The sequence below is a fragment of the Necator americanus genome, chromosome II, assembly GCF_031761385.1.
Source record: "Necator americanus strain Aroian chromosome II, whole genome shotgun sequence".
Lineage (NCBI taxonomy): Eukaryota > Metazoa > Nematoda > Chromadorea > Rhabditida > Ancylostomatidae > Necator > Necator americanus.
Window position 1 is genome coordinate 20,863,773 of NC_087372.1, and position 24,651 is coordinate 20,888,423.

At 42.5% G+C, this 24,651-nt stretch overlaps 10 protein-coding genes across 11 annotated transcripts; 3 read left to right on the forward strand and 7 right to left on the reverse strand.

Moving 5' to 3' along the window:
• Nucleotides 1-7,031: 7,031 nt before the first annotated feature.
• Nucleotides 7,032-7,352, reverse strand: RB195_018764 (uncharacterized protein; the record flags this gene model as incomplete). The annotated part of the gene is made up of 1 exon (XM_064186348.1): nt 7,032-7,352. One exon carries the CDS (start codon nt 7,350-7,352, stop codon nt 7,032-7,034), a length of 321 nt encoding a protein of 106 aa, XP_064042229.1.
• A 449-nt stretch (nt 7,353-7,801) lies between these two features.
• On the forward strand, nt 7,802-11,505 carry RB195_018765 (uncharacterized protein; the record flags this gene model as incomplete). Its single annotated transcript, XM_064186349.1, has 2 exons — nt 7,802-7,845; nt 9,930-11,505. The coding sequence occupies 2 exons, from the start codon at nt 7,802-7,804 to the stop codon at nt 11,503-11,505; spliced, it is 1,620 nt and encodes a 539-aa protein (XP_064042230.1).
• Nucleotides 8,796-10,003, reverse strand: RB195_018766 (uncharacterized protein; the record flags this gene model as incomplete). The annotated part of the gene is made up of 2 exons (XM_064186350.1): nt 8,796-9,889; nt 9,991-10,003. The coding sequence occupies 2 exons, from the start codon at nt 10,001-10,003 to the stop codon at nt 8,796-8,798; spliced, it is 1,107 nt and encodes a 368-aa protein (XP_064042231.1).
• RB195_018767 (uncharacterized protein) lies at nt 10,474-11,505 on the forward strand (the record flags this gene model as incomplete). Its single annotated transcript, XM_064186351.1, has 1 exon — nt 10,474-11,505. The coding sequence occupies one exon, from the start codon at nt 10,474-10,476 to the stop codon at nt 11,503-11,505; it is 1,032 nt and encodes a 343-aa protein (XP_064042232.1).
• A 142-nt stretch (nt 11,506-11,647) lies between these two features.
• On the forward strand, nt 11,648-12,190 carry RB195_018768 (uncharacterized protein; the record flags this gene model as incomplete). Its single annotated transcript, XM_064186352.1, has 1 exon — nt 11,648-12,190. One exon carries the CDS (start codon nt 11,648-11,650, stop codon nt 12,188-12,190), a length of 543 nt encoding a protein of 180 aa, XP_064042233.1.
• A 1,055-nt stretch (nt 12,191-13,245) lies between these two features.
• On the reverse strand, nt 13,246-13,638 carry RB195_018769 (uncharacterized protein; the record flags this gene model as incomplete). The annotated part of the gene is made up of 1 exon (XM_064186353.1): nt 13,246-13,638. The coding sequence occupies one exon, from the start codon at nt 13,636-13,638 to the stop codon at nt 13,246-13,248; it is 393 nt and encodes a 130-aa protein (XP_064042234.1).
• Nucleotides 13,639-13,949: 311 nt separating this feature from the next.
• On the reverse strand, nt 13,950-15,707 carry RB195_018770 (uncharacterized protein; the record flags this gene model as incomplete). Its single annotated transcript, XM_064186354.1, has 1 exon — nt 13,950-15,707. The coding sequence occupies one exon, from the start codon at nt 15,705-15,707 to the stop codon at nt 13,950-13,952; it is 1,758 nt and encodes a 585-aa protein (XP_064042235.1).
• A 971-nt stretch (nt 15,708-16,678) lies between these two features.
• RB195_018771 (uncharacterized protein) lies at nt 16,679-18,445 on the reverse strand (the record flags this gene model as incomplete). 2 transcript variants are annotated; one of them, XM_064186356.1, is made up of 1 exon in its annotated part: nt 16,679-18,445. In XM_064186356.1, one exon carries the CDS (start codon nt 18,443-18,445, stop codon nt 16,679-16,681), a length of 1,767 nt encoding a protein of 588 aa, XP_064042236.1. The 2 variants fall into 2 exon arrangements, with proteins under 2 accessions (XP_064042236.1, XP_064042237.1); XM_064186355.1 differs by having other exon boundaries at nt 16,679-18,409.
• An 11-nt stretch (nt 18,446-18,456) lies between these two features.
• Nucleotides 18,457-21,558, reverse strand: RB195_018772 (uncharacterized protein; the record flags this gene model as incomplete). Its single annotated transcript, XM_064186357.1, has 1 exon — nt 18,457-21,558. One exon carries the CDS (start codon nt 21,556-21,558, stop codon nt 18,457-18,459), a length of 3,102 nt encoding a protein of 1,033 aa, XP_064042238.1.
• A 1,887-nt stretch (nt 21,559-23,445) lies between these two features.
• Nucleotides 23,446-23,763, reverse strand: RB195_018773 (uncharacterized protein; the record flags this gene model as incomplete). Its single annotated transcript, XM_013442233.2, has 1 exon — nt 23,446-23,763. One exon carries the CDS (start codon nt 23,761-23,763, stop codon nt 23,446-23,448), a length of 318 nt encoding a protein of 105 aa, XP_013297687.2.
• Between the last annotated feature and the right edge of the window lie 888 nt (nt 23,764-24,651).

A 24,651-nucleotide genomic window follows, 5' to 3' on the forward strand; every position in this document is an offset into this window, starting at 1 on the left:
GCAATCCAAAACTTACATGTGTATGTAATAAAACACCAAAATCACTGAAGTCTAATCGAAAGGTCGAAGCAAAACGTGAAGGAGCTGATAGGAAAAGCGATGTGTTAAAGGAGATAAGTAAACAATTACGACATTAATGAACAAACAACTGCGTATGAATCTGCCTCGATCGCTTATGCATCATCAATGCATCGAAGGACAATCACAGACTTTAACTACGTCTATGTGAAGAAAATCGCCAAGGTCGGGATGATTATACTGACGATCCTCTACCTACGAGCGATGATCTCATGCTGCGTTCAAAATTTGCAACCAGAAGTATGCATTTAATAGTCACTTATACTCATACACCACTTATTTCTAACTCCGCTCGCGGTTTTCTTTGTTCGCATTTCTGAAAGAATGCATCTGGCTCTGCCTTCTTCCTCTTCCATTCCAACATTTGTGATCCCAATCAAGCTGTGGCACTTGTCACATACTACTACACTTCACATGTTTCCCGTACAGGGCAGTCCAAAACGCAAGTGCTCTCCCAGAAAAGCAGAAAAGTACGCAAAACGCAACTTTACCTTATGTAAGCGCCAGTCCAACATTCCTTCGTAGAATGATGTGGAGATAACTGCCGACTACGGCGCACTTTCATATTTTCGGTGGTGCTGTTTCCGCTTCTCTTAAGAGATGAATCGAAATCCACTGTGTAGAGAACTTCCCTACATAGGTTTCTGGCACAGAATTAAAACAGTTTTCGTGAGCAACGCTTATTTTTGTTTTAGGAATATTAGCACGAATGGAGAATTCTCCAGCCTTCGAGCTAATACTGTCAGTGTAGCAATGTAAATGACATCGACAAAACTTGGTTCTGCCTCTACATTTTCCATTTTACATTTTGATAATTCAGAAGCACTATCAAAATTTTCACTTTCTTCTTTTTCGCAAGATGTGCTAACGTGGAGTGATTTGGAGATAACTGTCGTGGGGAATGAAGATGAGTGATACAGATAATGGTTTGGTATCGGATAAAGGATAAAGGATAAAGTTTCTGGCGTTAATCAATCCGCTTGGGATGCGCTCCCACGTTCACTTCAATTCAGAATCGTTTGAGGTTTACGAACGTGTATCTGGCCTATACAATGACTTGCAGTGGCTAGCCGATGTGTCAAGTCAGTGTTTTTATCCTCCCAGACAAGTCTGGTACCAATTTATCGACCCCGGAGGGATGAAAGGCTTGATGAGCACTAGGGCGGATTCGAACCTCCGATCGATCATGCAGGAAGCGGAACCTCTAACCGCTACACCACATCCGCCCTGGTATCGGATAACGTAGGTAATTAGGTACGATAAAATCCGCTTCGTACATGAGTATATTTGGTTCCTCAGTACCGTCTTCTCTCCCTCTCTTGTACGAATTCGACGTCCTGCGACCCTCTTCGACCTGTTGCACTACTTTTCTGGTATTATTAAACCTCTTCCTCTACTTTCTGGCACCGCTGAATCCATCTTTGTAGCAACATACCAAACCACAGTCGAACCCTCCCCATTGCATGAATATTTGCTGACAAAAAGACACAAACACGTATTAAGCTCGTTAATGGTTGTTGCATATGTACCTGTCGATTTTTGGTTGTTTTTTCTTAGTGTCAATAAAGTGTCAAAATAGTCGAATTTACATCCTTTTTTGATTAATTATAGACTTTAAAGTATGCCCTTTAACCCATGATACTTTTTCAAATTTATGCATTTCTAATTTTTCCTCTCCTAATCTTTGGTAGCATGAATCGACGTGATTTTCGCGTCCTTTTTCCATATGAATGGAAAAGTGGGCACAACACCGCTGCTGCTGCCCGCAATATCAGTCCTGTATTTGGTGAAGACATTATCAAGAAAAGGACCACTCATAATTGATACAAGTTCGCATTTGGAGATACCAGCCTTGAAAAGAACGACCATAGACGATCCGATACAGCAGTGGAGAATGAAGCGTCAGAAACATCAGTGGAAGCTAATCCGTGCCAAACTGTTAGAGGACCTGCTAAACAACATAGTGTCAATCCAGCAACTATTTCTCGTCGCGTGAATGCAATTGGAAAAGTAAAAAAGATGGTCAAATGGATTCCGCGTGAATTGAAGGATAGTCAGAAAATGCGTCGTCTTGAAGCTGCTGTTTTACTGTCCATCCGAAACACGCATGATCCCTTTCTTTCACGTAACATGTGATAAAAATGTGATGAAAAGTGGATTCTACAGTAGCGACTAGAAATAAACTGACAAAAAAGCAAACTGGTTTTTTGACGCTTTCTCTTCTGATAATCACTGAATCGTTCCAAAATTTGCACCCTGTTGGGACTACAAACTTATTCTGAAAAGTGGATTCTACAGTTAGTTACAAGCTACAAACTTATTCTGAAAAAGAGTTACTTCGCTTTTTCAGGATTACTGTTATTTCGAAAAAAAATGTTGCAAATCCCAAAATCCAGAAAAAAAAAAATGTTCTTTCGGAAGCGCAAAAGTTCGACCTTCTTTGAATCTCGGAATAGTGACTAAGAGTATTCGATTGATGATGTCAACTAATAGCCAAGATTGTTAACAGTCTTTTATTACGGCTAACGTCTTCACCTTCGTCAAAGCCTTGAAAGTAAGAGCATTTGCATTATATGCTTTCAACTGCCTCACAAGTCATCATCCCCTAAGAGAATACACCCGGAAATAAGAATCAAAAGACCCCAAATCGTTGTGCCTGCCTCAGTAGCCGCATTGCCGTGATGTTAGTGGGCATTAGCGTGGTGGAGTCGCTCCGCTAATACTAATTAGGATGCAACCCGCATATGACCCCGTAGATCAAAACTCGAAAAGATCGATACAGAGCCAACCCACTGGTCACGGTTATGCACTCTTCCTTTCTATTCTTTAGGACTTTTAGCGTTTATCCAAAACGTCCCCAAAATTCTACGAGCTGCAATTTCGGGTTCGTACGATAGGATCGTGGCAGCCATGCAAAAAGGAGCATTTCCATGACATTTTCGAACGAACACGAGAGGTCACCCTGTTTCGCCGATGTATTGGTCCCCACATGTTTTGCACGAAATTAGATAGACTACACCAGAGATCATGCACTTGCCTTCCTTCCTGAATGGGCATATTACACAGTCTGGGGTAAGACAGAAGCGATCGTACATTCTATTTCGACCTAATTGCTTCTTTACATTTGTTGGAGATATTTCCACAATTCTCACTTGGTCCTCGAGACCGCATTTCACCAGACCAGCCCGTACAGCTTTACTAAAGTCGTCGGTTATAAAAGGCAGGCGAAAATTGATCTTATTCGAGTCAACCACTGTAGCACATTCTCGCTGTGCACCAAGAGCTGGCGTACGCAGGATCGGATCGATGTGGTTAAAATAGCGCAGCGGATCGCAACTTCTAATGGTTACATGTTCTAATGTTAATGTACCGCGGAGGCTAGCTCTTATTGTGCAGCGAGATTACACAATGGATAATTCGAAAAAGGCCAATTTCTGCCTGCCTTTCATAACCGACGACTTGAGTAAAGCTACACGGGCTGATCTGGTGAAATGCAGTCTCGAGGACCGAGTGAGAATTGTGGAAATACCTCCAACAAATCTCAAGAAATAATTAGTTCGAAATAGAATGTACGATCGCTTCCTGTACTTATACATACTTTAGACTGTGTAATATGAGCATTCGAGAAGGGAAGCGACTGCGTGGTCTCTCGTGTCTATCTAATTTCGTGCAAAACATGTGGGGACCAATACATGGGCGAAACAGGGCGACATCTATGTGCTTGTAGCTCACCGCAATTTTTTTCTTCCAATTTGCAGGTCGCATCTTAAAACAAATTGATGAGATGAATGTCAAATTAAAAAGTATGTGGCCTGTACTCACAAACAGGGAAGGACTAACCATGTTTTATGAGAACGCGAGACCTCACGTCGCACGGCAAACAGTACAAAAGTTAAACGAACTGGGCTATGAAATCTTAAAGGCATCACCCCATGAATCTGAGGTGGTGCAGATTTCAGGTAGAGTATTCGTATACGGGATGGGAGACTACGGAGAGGGGGGGGGGGGGGGGTGATTCCGTCCATTTCTTGCTAATTGCCGTAAAAAACGGCGCGGAAGATGCGGCGCCGCACAAGACTGGCGTGCTCCAATCGAACCCCCTGTACAAAATGGTGCGCCAAAACGAATGAAGCCGTATCTTCCGGGCCGTTTTTACGGCAATTAGGAAGAAATGGACGGAATCACCCCCCTCTCCGTAGTCTCCCATCCTGTATACGAATACTCCACCTGAAATTTGCACTACCTCAGATTCGTGGGGTGATGCCTTTAAGCAATCCGCCTTATTCGGACCTTTCGCCTATTGATTACCACTTTTTTAAACATTTGCACAACCATTAGCGAGCAAAAATGCATGGGTCCTAATGGTGCTTATTTCGACCAATATAGTTTATTTTGAGATATGATTATTTAAAGTTTCCGTTTAAAATCTGCAAGTACATATGTAACAACCAATACATACCATGACGATGTGGTGGTACATAGAAAGTGGTAACGAGAAACGAGATCTGGTGGTACATAGAAAGTGGTAACGAGAAAACCGTTGCTGAATCAGGACGGTTACTGACATCAGTGTTCAGGCAGATCGTAGCAAATATGTGAAGAATAGGTACAGTTTGTTAGACAGTTGCTACTTCCCACTTTTCCTTTATCTTCACGATATACATTAGAGTCAAAAAGGAACGGAACACGGTGCAGTTGCGCAAGCGGTTGCGCCTGAAGCACTGTGGTGGAGCGTAGCGGTTGGGGTTGAGAGAGGACTCTTGTTAACACCATTTTTCGTTCCAATTCCACCTCGATTTTGACCGTTTTCTGAACCGCGCCGCTTCGACCGCTTACGCAGCTGTACCTTCCTTCACGTCGCTTTGACCTTACTATATATGATCATATATACTCAGGATTTTTTCCGAAGGCCAAATCCCCTATACAACGTTTGATACTAACTGAAGACGTGACGTTTGCGAATACTTCTACTGCTTCTAACACGAATTCTTTCTGCTTACTCTTCTGTGAATGTGGCGCAGGCCTTTGTCTCCTTGCCTTTTGTTTGTAAATTTTCGCTCTCACTTTTCATCTTCTTTCGGTTAAAGGCAGCCATAAAATTGCAAATGTTGGAATTTCTCCGCCAAAAGACTAGGTTGAAAGTTCATATCAGGGGTATAATCGTGAGCATGCTCAATTCCCCTAAATGTTCTGAAAAACGGAGCAGGAGCAGAAAAACTGTTAAGCTTTTCTTACGAGGCAGCTAACAACAACGTCAAGTACGCGTGCGCAGATATGCGCGCCGCGTCTGTCAGCGAGTGAGGGAGACAGGCCAGCAGATCACTGACTGTAAGTTAGTTGGCAGATGCGGCGAGTACTCTAGCATTCGCAGATGTAGCACATTACTAGGTCCTTTATAGGGAGATTTGACCGCCAAGGCTCTTTATCAGCAGAGTTATGACGAATAGGGTGTGATGACGCTCATACCCGTGATCCATACTCTTAAACCTATCTTTTCATTGCCTTCAAATCCAGGCTTGGTCACCCAAACCCTGGTAGTCGTTGTTCTACTGTTCTACTGTAGCGCTTGTTTTGAAAAAAAGATCTCTGTCGGCAGCAGGAGGACGCAACCAACACAACACAGTGCTAAAAAAGGCAACAAACGAAAAAGACTACGAAATTCACACGAAGTTCTAGTGAGCTCTATTCCTTCTTTTCTTTGTTTTATGACACACGTATGGATGTTTAAAAATAAATGAATAATTAATGTAGTGTTATTATTTATTATTATTATTAGTATTTATTATTTAGTATTACTAATAATTAATGAAACCTTTGTAATACTATAGCGAATAACATACGAAACGAAGCGATCATAATGACATACGAAATTAACATAATAGCGGAAACTACTGAATACTACATTCCTAGTCCTATCCTATAGTGCTCGTGCATAAAACCAAACAGATTATACAGATAAAATGAAAAAACCCGAGAAAAAGTACACAGTGAGAGAGGTACAGTAATGAGTAGCATGAAGAATGATAAACTGTCTTGTGGAATTATGCGCAGCTCATAGATTCATTTTGATAGCGAAGGAATTCACAGATATTCCGCAGAATTGTGCAAAACATACAACGTTAAGATGGGATACATTCCACAGAAGCGGGTCGAACGCTTAAAATACTGAACAGAGTTCAGTGTACTTCGGCCCAGCTAAGGTGGTTCAGTGAGTGCCCTTCGAAGTGCCACCGTCTCCGTCTGATTGCCTGCGCCATGAAAACACATACTCCCTCTCGTCATTTTCTTGTGCCCGGTGGTTTTTCTTGGTGGATTGCTGTGCTCTTGCCATCAAAGCTTACCATCTTTGTTGTATCCTGGCCCTCTAAACCCTCTTTGCACATTTCAATTATCATCTTGATTTCCTTCGCTCCTTCGCTTGTGCGTGTTTGTGAACTCCTCTGGTTTCTTGCAACTGCTCTGCAACTCAACTGTGGTCACCGAACTTAATGTGGTATCCTCGAGCTTTATAAGAAAAACATTGCGAGTGCTTTGCGCACGCGCGACCGCAGTGCAGTTCCACGCAGACCGTACAACGACCATCGAACTTTGGTGTTTAGATTCTATCGCCGACAAGTCGCGTTTCCGGACAAGCTTCCGAATGAGGTTTTCTGCTTCTCCACAGTAAACGCGCATGAGTAGATTCTCGCTTTCCTTCATTTATCTCGTGTCGGAGTGTATTTCCCTTACGATGTTGTTGCTGAGAAATCGCTCCATTTCTTCAAGCTCCTTTTCGTTCTTCTCGAGAATCCTTTCCTTTATCTGCTTCTCAGTGGTAGAAACGTCGCTGCTCTGGAATTTTCTCTCGTTTCCTGTCCTGCCAAAGTCACTGTCTTGTCGTGTCTCTGCACGACATATTTTTTATTTATTTCTCTTTTCATATTTTCGGAGTTTCCTGTTCTTCGCTGCTCTTTCTATGATTTCCTTGTGATCTTCGGCCTGCTTCTTGTGCTGCTCCAGTATGTCTCTCTTGGGAGTTGTGCAACGATTTCTCTGCAGTCCTCGCTAAATTCGATGACCTGTGTCATGACTGCATTGTAGGTCTTCTCCGTTTTCTCCATCCATTTCAATATGTAATCGTCATGTCTTCTGATTTCAACCTGTTGCTCGAAGAAAGGGTTCCGCATCTCGTACATAACCGTGTCCTCCACTCTGGTTTCTGCTTCAGCCTCCTGAACGGTCTTGTTTTCCTCATCGAGCAAAGCATCGAAGTGAATCAACTGGCGCCGTATCATATTTATGACATCTCTGCGGTTGTAACTCGTTGACAGCAGCGTGTTCGGCTAACCAATCTCCTGGCTCCGTGCTTTCGTAGAATACCTCCTCAGCGAGTTGGCTCAGAAACTCAAGTCTAGAAAGTTTTTCTACTTCATTTACGGTCACTAGTATTTCATACCATTCGTGGGCCAGAACGAAGAACTTGGTGCTGGTGACTAAACCTAGCCTCTGTTGCATATGAGCAGCATACAACTGCTTAATCATCACTAGTTAGTGATAGACTACACCACACTTAGTGAAGATGTCCTGCACAAAATTGGTCTCCGAATCCTCTGCTAGATCAGTGCTAAAACGAATCCTTTGCTGGATCAGTGCTTCCGACGGTCGTACTTGTGAGCTCTTGACAGTGGAGATTTTCCGTCGCAGCCCTCTCTGAAGGCGCTTTTCTAGATTTGCTGAGATCGGCATGCTAAAATTGCTTCGCCTTAATAGAGGTCTTGGTGCGAATGGGTGAGTTCATGGAAGAAGTCAACCACAAGTCCAATCTCGGTTTTGGAGGATGTTAGAGATTTTCTTCTCCCAGTTTCGTCGTGCCAGCCGCTCTCTGCGGTTGGAGCAATCTCAATGGTGTATAGACTAGTATCGAAATTATATGCAAAGTTAATCGAGCCATCAGTATAATGAAGAAGAATAGAATCTTAACAGCAAAAAACAAAGTGTTGGTGATGTAAAAGTATGTAGTCACTAGAGCTACTGCAATGGCTGTAATCAATAGTGTTCCGCTCCATTTCATGAACGTGTCGACCAAATGACCAATATATGGCATATTGATTTCTGAAAATATTTCACTTTCTCCGTTGAGAAGACGTGTGCTTCCATGTCTAAGCTGCAAAGCACTTGCAAAGGACTGTCGCTAAAGCTCCCTTTTTCGCAATCGTAACATCCTATGCAATGTGCATCATTAATTAATTGCTTCCAAAGTGTGCATCATTAATTGCTTCCAAAGTCACAGATATTGTTTAGAGTTGCTCTTTCTTTATTATGAATTCTGCTGTTGGCGACTGTTGGATCCCTATAATGACTCGGTCGTTGCTTGTCCGAAACTCTAGGTTTGGTCGCAGAATGGGAAGTTGGTGTTCTGAATCGAGAATGTGGGCTGTGAGATCCAAGTCTTTGCAGTCACACAACATCTTAACCTCCGCTGGTGCACATTTGCAATTTTCCTCTACTTCACGCGTCATATTTTTGGCGTGCTCCCAAGTAGCACATTTGGGTGGTTGATCGTAATTCAGATGTGCAATTGCTGTGCGTGTTCCGTCCGTCAAGAAGATTGAATTTAGCACCGGTATAGGCGGAACGCTCAGTGAGGAAGGGTAATTGTGAAAGGGGGGTGTAGTCTGAGCTCATTGGGGGTGACGTGAAAGCTGTGGATCTTCAGCTGTTTTAAGGTCCGCTAACGGTCATTTGAAGATGCATAGATCCTTTCCAGCGTGCGCATTTGAAGAACTAGTAGACGGCGTCATCATTGGGTAAAAGATAAATTCGGTAGAAGAGGCAGCCTGAAATGGGATCGAGGGAATCGCAACCTGGTCCTCCACAGCTTTCGACACATCCTTTGAAGTCTGGGTGGACATTAACCTTATGCAATTCAGCAATAATAATAATAATAATAATAATAATAATAATAATAATAATAATAATAATAATAATAATAATAATAATAATAATAATAATAATAATAATAATAATAATAATAATAATAATAATAATAATAATAATAATAATAATAATAATAATAATAATAATAATAATAATAATAATAATAATAATAATAATAATAATAATAATAATAATAATAATAATAATAATAATAATAATAATAATAATAATAATAATAATAATAATAATAATAATAATAATAATAATAATAATAATAATAATAATAATAATAATAATAATAATAATAATAATAATAATAATAATAATAATAATAATAATAATAATAATAATAATAATAATAATAATAATAATAATAATAATAATAATAATAATAATAATAATAATAATAATAATAATAATAATAATAATAATAATAATAATAATAATAATAATAATAATAATAATAATAATAATAATAATAATAATAATAATAATAATAATAATAATAATAATAATAATAATAATAATAATAATAATAATAATAATAATAATAATAATAATAATAATAATAATAATAATAATAATAATAATAATAATAATAATAATAATAATAATAATAATAATAATAATAATAATAATAATAATAATAATAATAATAATAATAATAATAATAATAATAATAATAATAATAATAATAATAATAATAATAATAATAATAATAATAATAATAATAATAATAATAATAATAATAATAATAATAATAATAATAATAATAATAATAATAATAATAATAATAATAATAATAATAATAATAATAATAATAATAATAATAATAATAATAATAATAATAATAATGTGCAGAAGGAGCGACGTACAACAGATGAATGACGGTACACTCGTCATTCGTGGAGAGAAGGTTCCGTCGCGAAATGTAGGCGATGGTGGTTCTGCACTCATCTGTCGTCCATCTCGTCGATTCTCACGAGATCCTGTCACCTCGTTTGGCCATTCTGCCTCCGCCCTCTGCACCAAAAATCCATCAGTATCATCAACTGCTACACACCAACATCAGCAGCTGATGAATCCGAATTGGACGCGTTTTACGAGGAGCTGGAGGAAGTAGTCCGCAACGAGAAGTCCTTCTACAAATTCGTTGTCGGAGACTTCAACGCAAAACTAGGAAAGGCCACAGAAGAGGAATACAGGATTGGAAGATTTGGACTAGGGGACCGGAATAAAAACGGCAATCGTCTCGCCGGGCTGTTGTCCGCCGTTCGCCTCTTTCATGGGAACTCTCTTTTCATGAAAAAAGATCAACGTCGGTGGACATGGGAATCGCCCAATGGCGCGACTCGTGCGGAGATCGACCACATACTCACCAACCGGAGGTGGTGTCTACTTGACGTCTCAGTAGTACCATCCTTTTGTAGTGGTTCTTATCACCGTCTCCTTCGTGCGGAAATACGAATTAGCCACACGATGAAAAAGAACATCTGCTATCGGCAACGAAGGAGAAAAGAAGCCTACGACGATTGCGTACTCGAGGACTCCTTGACCCAAGGTGACTGGCACATCGAGGAGGACCTAAACGTGGACTACGAGATGCTGCTCAGAGGATTACGAGCCTGTGCTGAGCGTGCCTCGAAGCCGCGCACGACAAACTTGGATCGAATTTCAAAGACCACCAAGGAATTGTTGGAAAGAAGAAGGGCTTTGAGGCTTGATCCGAATGCATCGCACATTGAGGGGTTAGTAGCAAACACTAGCTGCAGAAAAGCGTTGCAGGAGGATCTTCTGAAATACAAGCAGAAGAAGATTCTGAAAACAGCACAAAGAAGAACGAGTCTAAAGAAGTGCCGCAGTGATCTCCGCGAATATAATATTCCGCTAGCAAGCTTGCTGAGCGAAGACGGGATTCGCACGTCTTCTCGTCGTGAGATGGAAGTAATTACGGAGAAGTTCTACTCGAACCTTTTCCGTTCATCAACTCCTGTGTCAAGCCCGATCATCCCCACTGGTGAAGCTCCGCCACGGATTCTCCCTTCGGAAGTACGAGTCGCTATCAAGAGCATGAAATCTGGCACAGCCCCCGGCCCTGATTTTATATCAGCAGAAGTTCTTCGGGCTGGTGGCCATCCGCTTCATGTAATCTTAGCAGCGCACATGACATCCTATCTTCAGAAAGAAAGGATCCCAGACCAGTGGAAGACCTCGCGAACCGTTCTTATCCATAAGAAAGGTGACCGAGAGAACCTTCGGAACTACCGTCCGATATGCTTACTGAGCGTGTTATACAAAGTATTCACCAAGATCATCCTCACGCGCATATCTAGGACGCTGGATGAAGCCCAGTCTCAAAAACAAGCTGGATTCCGCCAGGGATTCAGCTTGTTCTTGTTCAGTTTGGTTCAGGGGGTTCAGCTGCTTGGACCACATCCAGGCCGTATCGTGGGTCATAGAGGTTTGCAGGGAATACCGCCTGCTCCTTGTTCTAACTTTCGTCGACTATGAGAAAGCCTTTGACAGCGTAGAAACGAATGCAATACTGTCAGCGCTGGTCGGTCAAGGTGTGGACGCGTCGTAAGTGAGCACATTAGCCAATTGCTACGATCGATGCACGACTAAGATACAGCTATTCCACCGCCCTCTCACTATGCCCATTGGAAAGGGGGTGGGACAAGGCGATACTATATCGCCGAAGCTGTTCACGGCTGCATTGCAATGGATAATGAAATCACTTCCCTGGGAAGAAAGGGGAATACGTGTTGATGGAAGATTTCTCTCGAACCTTCGTTTCACGGACGACATCGTTCTCTTTTCGAGCAGTACCAATGAAGCAGAAACGATGCTCAACGAATTGAACGAAGCGAAGAGAATAGGGCTACGAATAAACAGAAGGAAGACACAGTTCATGAAGAACGCCTACTGCGAGGACGGAGGAGTACAACTTGAAGGCTTCCAAATTGTGGAAACTTCGTCATACGTATACCTTGGACGTTCTATGAACATGGGAAACTACTTGAAAGAAGAACTGAATAGAAGAATGAGAGCAGCATGGGTAGCATTCGCAGCCGTCAGAGTCAGCTACGGACCAACTGACGGACCAAGATCTTCGTGCTCATCTGTTCGACTCGACAGTCCTTCCAGCGCTCTGTTACGCAGCGGAGACGTGGGCAGACACCGCGGCCACGTCTAGGAAGCTACTTACTACCCACAGAGCCCTTGAGAGATGTCTCCTGAAGTTTAACCGGCGCACACAACACTTAGCCGGTCTTCGCAGCAAGAGGAATGTCCCGTCTTCGCGACCCAGCGGAATATGTATTGAAAGCAAAACATAGATGGGCCGGTAACATCATGAGAAGAATCGACGACAGATGGACTAAAAGAACGCTAAAGTGGATCCTAGGAGATGCTTAACGCCCTCGAGAGAAACCGCCAACGAGATGGTGTGACGTGACTACACGGATGGACCAGCTGAGAGCTCAGCTGGATACGGCTCAAGGACCTCGTCAACGTCACTCACGAAATTTGAGAACATCTTGGATGACAATGGCGAGGGAACGAAACGAGTGGAAGAAATGCTGGGGCCCGCACGTCTAGTGAAGACGGGCCGTCTAAGTAAGCTAATTAAGTTTGATCTCATGAAGGCTCGTGGTGTTGTTGCTAACACGAAGGCATGCTTCCTGTTTGAAGGGGTTGATCTTGAAATTTCTAACGTATTTATCCTACATATTTCTCCTTCCTTTGTACGATAACACGACCGAATTTGGTGGGCGAACACATTCTCTTCCTGACATGGTTGTGATAGTGGGTGACTTGAGACTTAGGGTATTTTATCACCCTAATTGAACAGACCAAAGCGGTGGTTCAGTAGAATGTTTATTAAGTGAATAAATTGAGTGCCAACAAATAGGATTCAATGAAAAGAGTGGGCAGAGCGTTGTCTGCCGCACTCTTGGACGGTACAAATCGTGATTGGAGCCAAATAACCATAACGGCCAACGGTACCTTATACCACGCCCCTTATCTATCATCGGGGTCGATGATACTGCCGCGGGCGACAACAGAACAAAACAAATTACGACAATACAAATTCTAGTTCGACAGGTCTTTTCCTTCGTGCGGCTCGACTGTTGCGGAGTTTGTGGAGAGGCGTGGCTGACGTTGTTGATAATGGCATGAGTTCGGCTTGGTGGAGATGAATTGATGACGGCTTGTGGCTTGTTGACGATGACGGCGTTGAGATGGTAGTTACTTCTTGTATGGTCGCTTCGTGGGAGGCTGCGGTCTTTTGGAGGAGCAAAGCAAGAAATTGTGGCCAAGACCACAACTTCCACACTTCACTCCACATACGTCCTCGTGTGCCGTTTTTAGGCAGAGGAGGCACAGATTTAGCTTTGTGGCCTGTGCTGTTTTGGAGATTGGATCCGGGAACCGTGGACATCTCCCGGAATGGTGATTGTCACGATTCTCGTCCACAGTGCTAAATAGGCAGCTGGACTTCGGAGCGGTTCTTTCCAGAAGCGTTTGGCAGGCCTTTTCGAGATTGTCGAGGCGAGGGAGCAGATGATATAGTAGTGTGGCGATGTCGCATCTGTCCAGATCGTCCAGGGCGGAGAGCATAGCATCAGCGGAAGAAGACATGATATTGTGTCTCTTTGATGCTTTTTCACCAATATTTATACGTGTTCAGATAGTCTGTATCTTGAACCCGCCCTCAACGAATAGCCTAGATGTAAGTTTCACTGCTCTTGATGGTGCGCCAAAGTGCTTTTGAGTGCGTAATAACAAGTTGTAATTGACTGCGGGCACCCGAGAAGGTACATCGTTGTAATTGGAATACTTTGTCCAAGACGATGATATCTTCGAGCGAGCCGACTTGGTTAATATGCTTTTGTGCATACGTGTGTGAACATAATTGATAACATGTACATACAATGGATAATGAACAGATATTAACTTTGTACATTTCCTCGTATTGAAACAGAGATCAAACCCGTATCGTGTACGGCACTGTGAAATACAAAGCTCGCACCTATATAATTTGCGGCACCTTTGATCTTTGGATTATTTCTGCTTTGCGGTCTAAGCCGCTCTGGTATCCTCTTCGGCTGGTAACCCACAAGCGGGCAACTCGAGAGGATCCGAGCCAACGCGGCAACAATGGCAGCCGCTTGATCGGTAAGCCAACTGATTTTTGCTTGCTTGTGGCTGCATGGTATCAGCTGACCGTTGAATCGGTTGTTGACCAGCGCGCTCAGGCTGGTTTGTAAGCAACTCCAGGCCGTCATGAGCAGTGTTTTGAGAATGTGGAGCAAGCATCTTGCTACGTAAATTAGAGCGATAGGTCCTGCTATGTAGGTTAGGGCAGCAAACATTAGTGTGGAGATAGTTGCGGCCACAGCCAGCTTCCAGTGGTTTGTGAAAGTTTCGAGTAGGGGGCTCACGTCCGGCATACTTATGTCCGCGAACCACTGGTGACTCAATCTAACTGTGTGAGACTGGTGGTCGAAGATTGAGGAGTTTTGCATATGTATGTGGTAGTACAGGTTACCTGTTGGCACGATTTTGTTGTGCTTGCTACCACACTGGAGTACACATTCTTCCCTCACGACAGACTTCTCATAACTTAGCCGTACCTGGTTACTTTTGTTTGCTCCACAGCTGAGTGAGAACTGCTCGGCTTCGCGTAAGGCTGTGACCAACATTTGTTTCGGAGACTCGCAGGTTAACGTTAGTTCCGCACCTGTTGGACAACTGTAGCACCCGGTAACATTTGTAGCTCTAACAATGCAGTCGTGATTCTCCTGGAATTCAGCTGAATCTTGGAGAATTTTTGACTCTAGCCTTATGACCACTTCTTCTTCGTTTGAAACAGCTATGATTTCGTCCGATACTACCTTCAGTGTTCCAAAAGGCGTTTCTAGAGGTAGATTTGTATTTCGAAGTGTACTAATTGAGCCTTCTGGGCACAGGCAGTTGTTTACTGAGTTGCTGCATTCGCACCTGATCCTGTTTATGCACTTATGAAATTGAGCTTGAGCTTCCCTGTAGGAGGTACACTCCGCTGCTACACGAAAGTGTTCCGGAAGGGCAAATGAAGCGCCTTTCGATATCGCAAATCGTTTGTTTGCTATGGTACTTGCGGGTTTCTGAATTGAGATCACAGTGATGTTAAATACGTCCGTTTTTACCGGCGCATACGGGAAAAACGATTGGGTGAATAATCTTGTCTCGTTGAAAAGGTTCACTTCTATTTCCAACTTAATTTCGGGACTCCAGTGAGGACATCTAGTCACTTCGTACACCCGTTTGGTTATAGGTATTTGTGCAACTCTATAAAAGGTGCAAGCTGGTTGTGGCATGAAGCACCCAAACAGCAGTCCCCCGCAGCTACTGAAACATCCAGAGTATCCTGGATATTTTGCTGCCGATTTCAACTCTGGGATTGTCTCGTTCGCACTGATGGTCTCGCACATTTGTGTAGTACAAGAGCCAGCTTGAGCACATCGCTTTATATGATAGATATGTGTTCTTGTCATTCTTGTAAAGCTCTCAGTGGCTTTGGCACATTTGAATTCCACTGGTTTTTTGACAAATCTGGCTGTGCCCACTGTCTTATTTCCGTGGAAAATTTCAATGCATAGCTCTGACTGTAGCTTGTTGAAGTGTAACTCTCTGTTGTATTCATAATGGCAATGAGTTTTTTCCATTGCAGACTATCGTGTCGCAGGTAACCATGCTGGCATCCCTGTGTAGTTACTGCGCAAATTACGGCGCAAATTATAACTGCTGATGAACCAGGAAGAGGAGCTAGTTCAAAAGTGTTCGCTGGAATAGCTGAACAAGTTGGTTGACTACACTCTCGCCTCCTAACCATCGCACGTTTGGCTTTTCTGGCTAGCTTGGATGTAGCACAAATAAGGATGATTGACATCATCGTTATCAAGTAGACCATCAGTGCCACAGTAGTTATGACGCCAGCTGGCCAACAGTGTGGATTCCCTATGAGACTTTTTGTGAGGAGATAATGATGGTCACAAAACTCAGGTCTCTCGCACGTTATTGATTGCTCTTGAGTGCTGTTATATTGTAAACTACGCAAACGGACCTCAACCTTGTCATTGGCTGGAGAAATTGGAAGAGGAAAACTCAGATTCTTGTGATCTGAGAAAACCTTGCATTCATTGTTGAAACAAAGTTCGAAAGGCTCGCCTAGTGGTATTATTCTTACCACACCTTTGTTGCATAAGACATTTGGTGTTGGTGCTTTTGTAGCTAGGCTTGGGGATACCAAGCAAAGGAGTGATAATATCGTCACAACATTTAAGCTTATGGAAACAGAGCTCTGTGTGTTATCCAATCCTTCTTCGAATTCCCTTATGGCATCATATGCTCGTGTTTTTGATGCGCGGGTCAAGATTTGTCTTTTGTTGCTGGTTGAGGGAGGTTCCTCACAGGTTGTATTGTCGCTGTTCGGGACTTTTGCGGAACTTCGTATTTCTAGAGGAAAAATTTTATTGAGCGGACGTTGGATGATCCGATGATTTGGCATAAGGATTTTTGCTGACCTTATTAAGCTATCCGCTGAGGTCATGACCTCTACTACTTTGCCGTACGGCCAATTTCCTCTAGGTACTAGATCTTGCTCGATTAGTACTATCTCTCCGAGCTCTGGATCTGTTCATTTCAGATGTCTTGGTTGTTTGTAGTTCATTTTCTCGTTTTCTCGAAGAGATATCAAGTATTGAGACTTCCAAGATTCCCAAAACTTTTCTGCAATCGTTTCGGAAAAACGGATTGCTTCCAGCGCTTGTTTTTCGGTTTGTATAAGCGTAGGATCATATTCCGGATCTGTTTGATCATGCAATGCACTTCCATTTGGGATGGAATACTTGATGTTTCCTTGCAAGAAATCAATGGGGCGAAGCGGAAGTTTTGTGATGTCATCAGTATCGCATTTTGTAAGCGGTCTGGTGTTGAGAATTGCTTCAATTCTTGTCAGCACCGTACACATCTCAGGGAAGCTTAACTTCCTTCGTCCTATTGACTTGTTTAGAGCCTTTTTGACTGATCCTACTAGTCTTTCCCATACGCCTCCCATCCATGGCGACGCTGGAGGATTAAAGATCCACTTTATCCGTTCGTTTGCGCAGTAGGTCGTCAGAGAACTACCTGTACTGTCATCTTTTTTGAATATTGCTTCTATGATGTGCTCACCATTTTTAAAGTTTGAGCCACAATCACTGCGCATGATCTTTGGCACACCTCTTCGTGACACAAAACGTATAAAGCTTTCCAAGAATGCTCCGGTTGATAGATTTTCAACAGCTTCGAGTTGTACTGCTCTTGTCGCTAGGCACGTGTATAAGCAGTCATACATTTTTTCTTCGGTCTTCGAAGTGAATGGCCCCATGAAGTCACACCCAGTGTTTTGGAACGGTTTTGAGACCAGGACTCGATCTCTCGGAAGTGGTGGCATTATTGGAGCCCCAAGGGGGAGTCCTTGGTACTTTTTGCATGTTGTGCATTTGCCCAAATACTTTTTGAAGGCACAGGCAAGGCGCGGAATCCAGAATCTTTGGCGCACAATAGTCAAAGCATGATCTTTCCCACAGTGTGCGTTTTCATTGTGAATCTTGAGCAGGATTAGTCGAACCAATTCGGATTCTTTGGGGATGAAGATAGGTGATTTTGTATCCAAAGGAAGATACGCATTTTGTAAGCGTGATTCATGACGAATTATCCCTCTCTGGTCTTGGATTACTTTCTTGTCAGGAAATTGTTTCGTAAGATCTTCAAGTGTATAATGACTTTGTTCGGTGGCTATCAGAATTTCCTCGGCGAGTTCCATATCTGATGATGTTATTTCGTTACCAGAATCAAAATCATGAACCTTTTTGGGGCTTATAACAGTAGATCTACCTTTTTCCGTAGATAATGACCACTGCTTGAGAACTTTCCCAACTGTTGCCATTGTTCGCAATGCTTTTTTGAGTGTGGAAAATCGCGTCAAATCCATAAGATCATTCCTAGTCTTTTTTTGAACTTTAGCAATTACGTTTATGGAAATCGCACACTCTTCCTTTGTGTTGGCCACTTCTGTGATTGTATCGATGGACCTTAACGGCCATGTGCTTGAGCTTTGTTCTAACCAGCGTGGTCCTCTCACCCAGTCATGATTATTGATTTCTTGAGTTGTAAGACCACGAGTACCCGCATCAGCTGGGTTGTGTGAAGTATCAACATGGAAGAAACCTGAGGGAATGCCCTCTGTTTTGAGTTGGTCCCGCAGGTTGTTTATTCTTTCGCGTTGATTTGCAACGAATATGGGTAGTTTTTTTGCTGATTTCAACCACCACAAAGCTGTTTCGCTATCTGAGACGATAGAAATTTGTCCGATATGTCCATACATATTGGATATTACTGATCTGCCAAGGCGTATTGCCATGAGAATACCAACTAGCATGTTGCTATCGCCACATTGCTAGCGTCGGCGAATACCCACAGGCGCATTTTGCTACCTTTTTGAGAGATGGATCTGGGGACAGAGATTACTGCGTTATTGACGTTTTCGCAAAGTTTGTTCCATCGTTCACAGATGGATGGATCAAGGACGTCCGTCCATTCTAGATCTTTGTGTTCAAACACTTCTCTCATCATCGCTTTAAGTCTGACTAGTAGAGGTGCAACGAGTCCGATAGGATCATAAACCGAGTTTATTTGACTCACGATCTCCTTTTTGGTTATTTGACTGACTGGTCGGAAATGTGTCATAACTTTGAAATTATCTAGGATTGTATTGTAGTTGACACCCAGAAATTTTAGAGGGCCATTTTCCAGTCTATCATGAATTGGTATTTGAGAGTTAACCTCATTCGAATTTGATATGTATTCCCTCAAATTCATACCGATTTTCGCGAATAGTATCTTGGAGTCTCGACACTTTTGTAGAGCTTCCTCTGCAGTGTCGGCAGTCATCATGATATTATCAACGTATAGGTTCTTGCCAATTTCAGCGGCAAGATCCGTGTTTTGACTGTTCAAGAATGCCGTCAAACACATATTGAGAATGCTTGGAGATGCTGTTACTCCGAAAGGGAGTCTTTTGAACCTGAATTGTACCAGATTATCTCTGGTTGGTGGAAGGTTAATGTTTTTCAGCCACAAAAATCTGCACAAGTCTCTATTTGAAGAGACTAAGTGAATTTGAGTGAAAGCGGCTTCAATGTCGCAAATCAGAATGATTTTGTTGCATCTTGATGCTAACAAAATGTCGTGAATTTTGTTAATGAATGACTGTCCTTTGTGGATCGCGTCATTTAACGATAGCTTTCCCTTTCGTTTTGAGGAAGCATCAAAAACTATTCTCATAGGCGTTTTCTTGTTTGCTTTCCAAACGGCTGAATGCGGCATGTAGTAGACTCCTACAGCGCTAGCTTCAGCGTTTTCGAAATGCTCGATAACTTCGGCTTCCTCGTAATTTTTGAGGATTTTGTTGTACCATTCACGTTGTAAATGGTTTTGCTGGAGCATCTTTTGCAATGACTCCAGGCGGCGAATAGCTACAGCGTAGTTATTTTCAAGTTCAGAAATGTTTTCTTTCAAAGGAAATGGAGCAATTATGCGTTCTTGTTCGGACGAGATTCTCTTTGAATATTCGTCAAGGTATTTGTGGATCATGTCGTCTTTTTGACATTCTTGTGCTGATATACCAAGACCTTCGAGTTCGAACATTTTTTTCAAGATCTCTTGTTCGCTGTTCTCATGTACAGCAGTGAGTCCGTAGCACAGATTATCTTCTTTGCTCTTTGCACCAACAGCTCCTTTTCCGTAAATTGCAGGTCCAAATACGGTTTTCGCGATATGTAGATCACTGGGAGTCTTTACCATGTGAGAAGGACCAGTTACTAGGTCATGATAGTAGTCTAGTCCCACTAAAATATGTGGGGTTTGGTGTTCTCCTCTAAGCTTTGTGTTTGCCAGGCAAATGTTGTTTTCTTTGAGAAATTCGATGTCGACTGCGCTTAGGTTTACACTTGGAAATCTGTTTGTGATCACGGGTTTAGTCTGAATTCTCATGTCAATCACTTCACCGTAGGCCGTACCAATTTTCATATGTACTATATGACTTTTGAAGCTCTCAATATGTCCACCTATTCCGGACATTGAACAGATTTCAGTTGTTTCTCGAGGTAGACCAAAACGTTCGGCTAGTGGTTCTTCGATCACCGTTTTCTGTGCTCCAGAATCAAAGAAAAAGAGCACTTTCTCAAATTCTTTCTTATTGCAATTCCAAATGTTCCCTTCACTCGTCATAAGAACTAACTGGGATGCGTTATTTATTGATTCTCTATCTGAAGATAATATCTCAGCACCTGCATGAGTATTATTCGATGTCACCTTTCTTCCGTCGTTATGATTTGCCGGATTTTTCCGGTCGCGATTTGGTCCGTATAATGGTCTTCGGTTATTCTGACCACTTATGTTCCTTTGACTTGAATTCCATACTGGCACCTGATTTTTCTGTTGCTTTGTTTCTTTATTAAAACATAGACTGGGATGGTGCTTTTGTCCGCATTGGAAGCAGTCTGGTTTCTGACAATCAAAGCTGGTGTGGTTAGGTGAACAGCATTTCCAGCATCTGTTATGATCTTTTATTATTTTGCGCCGACTGTTGGGGTCAGTCACCGTTCTGCACAACATTGGAGGATGATTACCCTTGTGGCAAAATAAGCACCATTCACTGGCTAGAGGTCGCTGGCTGGTATACTTCTCTTTTGAAGTACTCACTTTATTGTTTATTGAGTGACCCAATCTATTTTCGATATAACCTTTTGCGGCAACTTCTTTCTTTATCTGCGCCAGAAGGTCCTCGATTGTTTGTTGCTCAAGTGCTTGGCCAGATATCAGAACAGGCTTTATGATGTCCTGCGGGAATTTCGCTATTATGGTTTCGCACCATATGGGGTCACAGGTATTTCGCACATCATATCCTGCCGATATCATTTGATTGACCAAAACTTGAATTTGATCGAAAACAGATGAACAGCTATCTGCGGAGTTGTTTGCTGGTCTCATATTGACCAGTTTTTGGACTATTTGAGACCTATTTGTGGTTTTATTGCAGTATGTTTCCTGCAATGTTTTTATGATCCAGTCGTAGTTTTCTGGAATCAGTTTTATACCTTTTATGGCAATCTGAGCTCTTCCTCTCAAGCTTTCCTTGAGTAGTAGTATTTTTTCTATGACATCTAGCTCTTTGCTTTTGTGAACTAGTGTCTCGAAAATTGCCCAGTATTCGGCGAAATCTTCAGCATCTCCGTGAAATTTCGGTAGGGATGCCTGAGGAGGTTTTATCGATCGATAACGGAACTGTTCTGTTTGATTCTGTACCGAGTCGATTGAATTTGGCAACCCTGATTGTGAAGTGCTCGGTTCACTCTCATTATGGTTGCTATTTTGTTCTCCATAATCATTTTGTGTGTTTTGGGTTTCTACCTCATCTGAATTTTGGTTTTCACCCCTGGTACAGCGAGTGGTGTACCCGAGTTTTGCACTCATTCGGTCCAAAATGCAACTGCAATTTTTGTACTCGTCCCTTATTTCATTGTACAATTTTTGCAGATTTTCTCTGCCTTCTCTAATCTGCCTGATACCGCTCTTTAAGAGGGTAATTGCTGACCTACATTCTTCGTAGCTCTCTTCGTGTACAGTAGGATAGTTGGCCTTTGTTGTGTACTCCTTATATCTGGAGACTAAATTTTTGAGCGTTGATGCGCTCAACACAATTGGTGTTTTATGGAAATGAAGCGCCATTTTTTTTTGGCAAGTTCTTTCCAAAATTAACTCTGCTGTGATCAGCCAGAGATAAAGCTCCAAGTACTGTGTACGGGAGCGAGATTACCCACAATTGATGTGAGTCACTCTGATTTATCTCAGAGATTTAGCTCCAGGTACTTTGCGTGCGGGAGAAATTACTCACAACTGCGGTGAGTTACTGAGATTTATTTCAGAGATTTAGCTCCAAGTACTTTGTACGGGAGCGTCCCCAAAAACGGGATGAATCAATTGATTCTAAGTCTTTGGTTGGACCTTTATGCTCTTTATTAATGAGCGAGTCTCTTCTCCTGACCTCAAAAATGTTACTCTTTGACGAGTGCTGGCTTGTTTTAGCCGATGCACCAAACTGTGATAGTGGGTGACTTGAGGCTTAGGGTATTTTATCACCCTAATTGAACAGACCAAAGCGGTGGTTCAGTGGAATGTTTATTAAGTGAATAAATTGAGTGCCAACAAATAGGATTCAATGAAAAGAGTGGGCAGAGCGTTGTCTGCCGCACTCTTGGACGGAACAAATCGTGATTGGAGCCAAATAACCATAACGGCCAACGGTACCTTATACCACGCCCCTTATCTATCATCGGGGTCGATGATAATGGTTGCCTTATTGTGAAGAATATTGCAATGAAATTAGCGATTTTCGACCATAGTCGACGTCGCCTAGCTTCTTGTGCCTTTCCAAAAATTTGCAATGGTGGTTGGCAGAAAATTCCAAAGAAAAAACAACATTTTTGACTTGGCCGACAAGAAACAAATTCTGCTCTCGTCTTTATGAAGTATAGTATAGGGCTTCTGATAATGACTGGAACATGAAACAAGATGTAGCACAGTGTTACTATCATATAGACGGATAATCCCACGAGAAAAATCGCAGTCCTTTTCCAACATTCTGGAATCGCGGTCGTTGCGACGCAAAATGTGCAATCGATTTGTGCACAAAATGGTGCAGCTTTGCATGTGGTCTCGAGACTAGATTGACTTTATGACCATCAAAAATTTTCTATTTCACCAGGTGTTCATGTAAGGTTACATGAGGTGGAAAAGGAACAACTTCTGTTGTTTTTGGTGATTCATACGATAAGCAGTAATCCTCTCCGCAAATTTCGTACTGGTGTCCCGAGGGCTGAGTAAGTAAGATTCTTCCATCGATACAGTGGAGATGGTGGCCTTTGTTGGATTCTATCCAAGCAGATGTGCTCCAAAATAGTGAACAGAGTATCGTCAAAAGGAAATGTAGATTCCTAATAAGGTTTACTCGTGTTTCCCCGGATGTGAACCTTAAAGGCATTACCCCACGAATCTGAGGTGGTACGGGGGGTTTCAGCTGGAGTATTCGTATACGAGATAGTATATTATGGAGAGCGGGGTGATTCCGTCCATTTCTTCCTAATTGCCGTAAAAAAACGGCCCGGAAGATGCACAAGGTAGCGCGTCGTAACGCCCGTATTTACGGGCCGTTTTTTGCAACAGTTAGAAAGGAATGGACGGAACCACCCATCTCTCCATAATCTACAATCCCGTCACGAATACTCCATCTGAAATCCGTATCACCTCAGGTTCGTGGGGTGATGCCTTTAACTGTTCTTCACAGCTTACCTCTTGGTGGTTCTACTCACTATTCTGGATGAGTTTGCGCTTGCGCAAATTGTAGCGCGGTTTAGGAGTAGACGTTGATGAAGGTGGTGTAGGTTCAGGATCTGGTGCGGATTCATGGCCTTTTTTTAGCGGTACGGCTCTATTCATTGAACGTCTAAGTCGTGTTTTGTTAGAAAGTTCAGTGAGAACTTCTCGTACTGTATCCGCTGCATTAGTCCGTAATTCTACAGTGCGCCCAATTTTCCATGTGTTCCGAGGTTGTAATGAATCGCACGACAAGACCACTTCTCCTTCCTGTGGTTTCATAGTTGTTCCTCGTTTGTTGTCCATCTGGAGTTTGTGATGTTCTCTGAGTTCAGTGAGGTACTGTGCTTCCCAGATCTGTCAGAAGTTGTCCATGAGTCTCACTTAAGTTTTAAGTGCCTTTTCAACTTGGCGTTGAGTAGCATGTTATTGTGTTCTATCTGGAGTGTGATACGTAGGATCGTCCTTTTCGACATTATCTTGAAAAGGAAAGTCGAGAATTACCGTTTTGTTGGAAAGTCGAGAATTATCGTTTTGCAGGAAATCGATAGGACGAAGGACTAGTTGTTGCTCCAGTCGTTCCTCTTGGTATGTTAAAAGAATAATGATAAAGGTTCTAGCGTTAATCAATCCGCTTGGGATGCACCCCGACGTTCATTTCGAATCTGAATCGTTTGAGGTTCACGAACGTGTAACTGGCCTGTACAATGACTTGCGATGTGCCAAGCCGATGTGTCAAGTCAGTGTTTTTATCCTCCCAGACAAGTCTGATACCAACTTATCAACCCCGGAGGGATGAAAGGCTTGGTGAACACCAGGGCGGATTCGAACCTCCGATCGATCGTGCGGGAAGGGGACCTCTAACCGCTACACTACACCCGCCCAATTCTTGGTATGGCAGTGGTCGCGCGCATCGTGCTTAACACATCGTAGGACAAAGTTCGTTCTCTGAATGTTTTATAGAGCGAGAGTTTGATGGATCGGAGCAACCTTTCGTAAAATCCACCCTGCCACGGTGCATGGGATGTGGTTTGAATCCAATCAATTTCTCGCCATGCTCTTGCCCTCTTCATCTCGGAATCTTCTACAATGTGCTTTGAGCTATCTACTAAGATCTGTTCTCTAAGAAAAAAAAAACGTGGGAGCATTGTCGCATGTGGTTGATCTCGGTACTCCTCTTCGAGCAAAGAAACG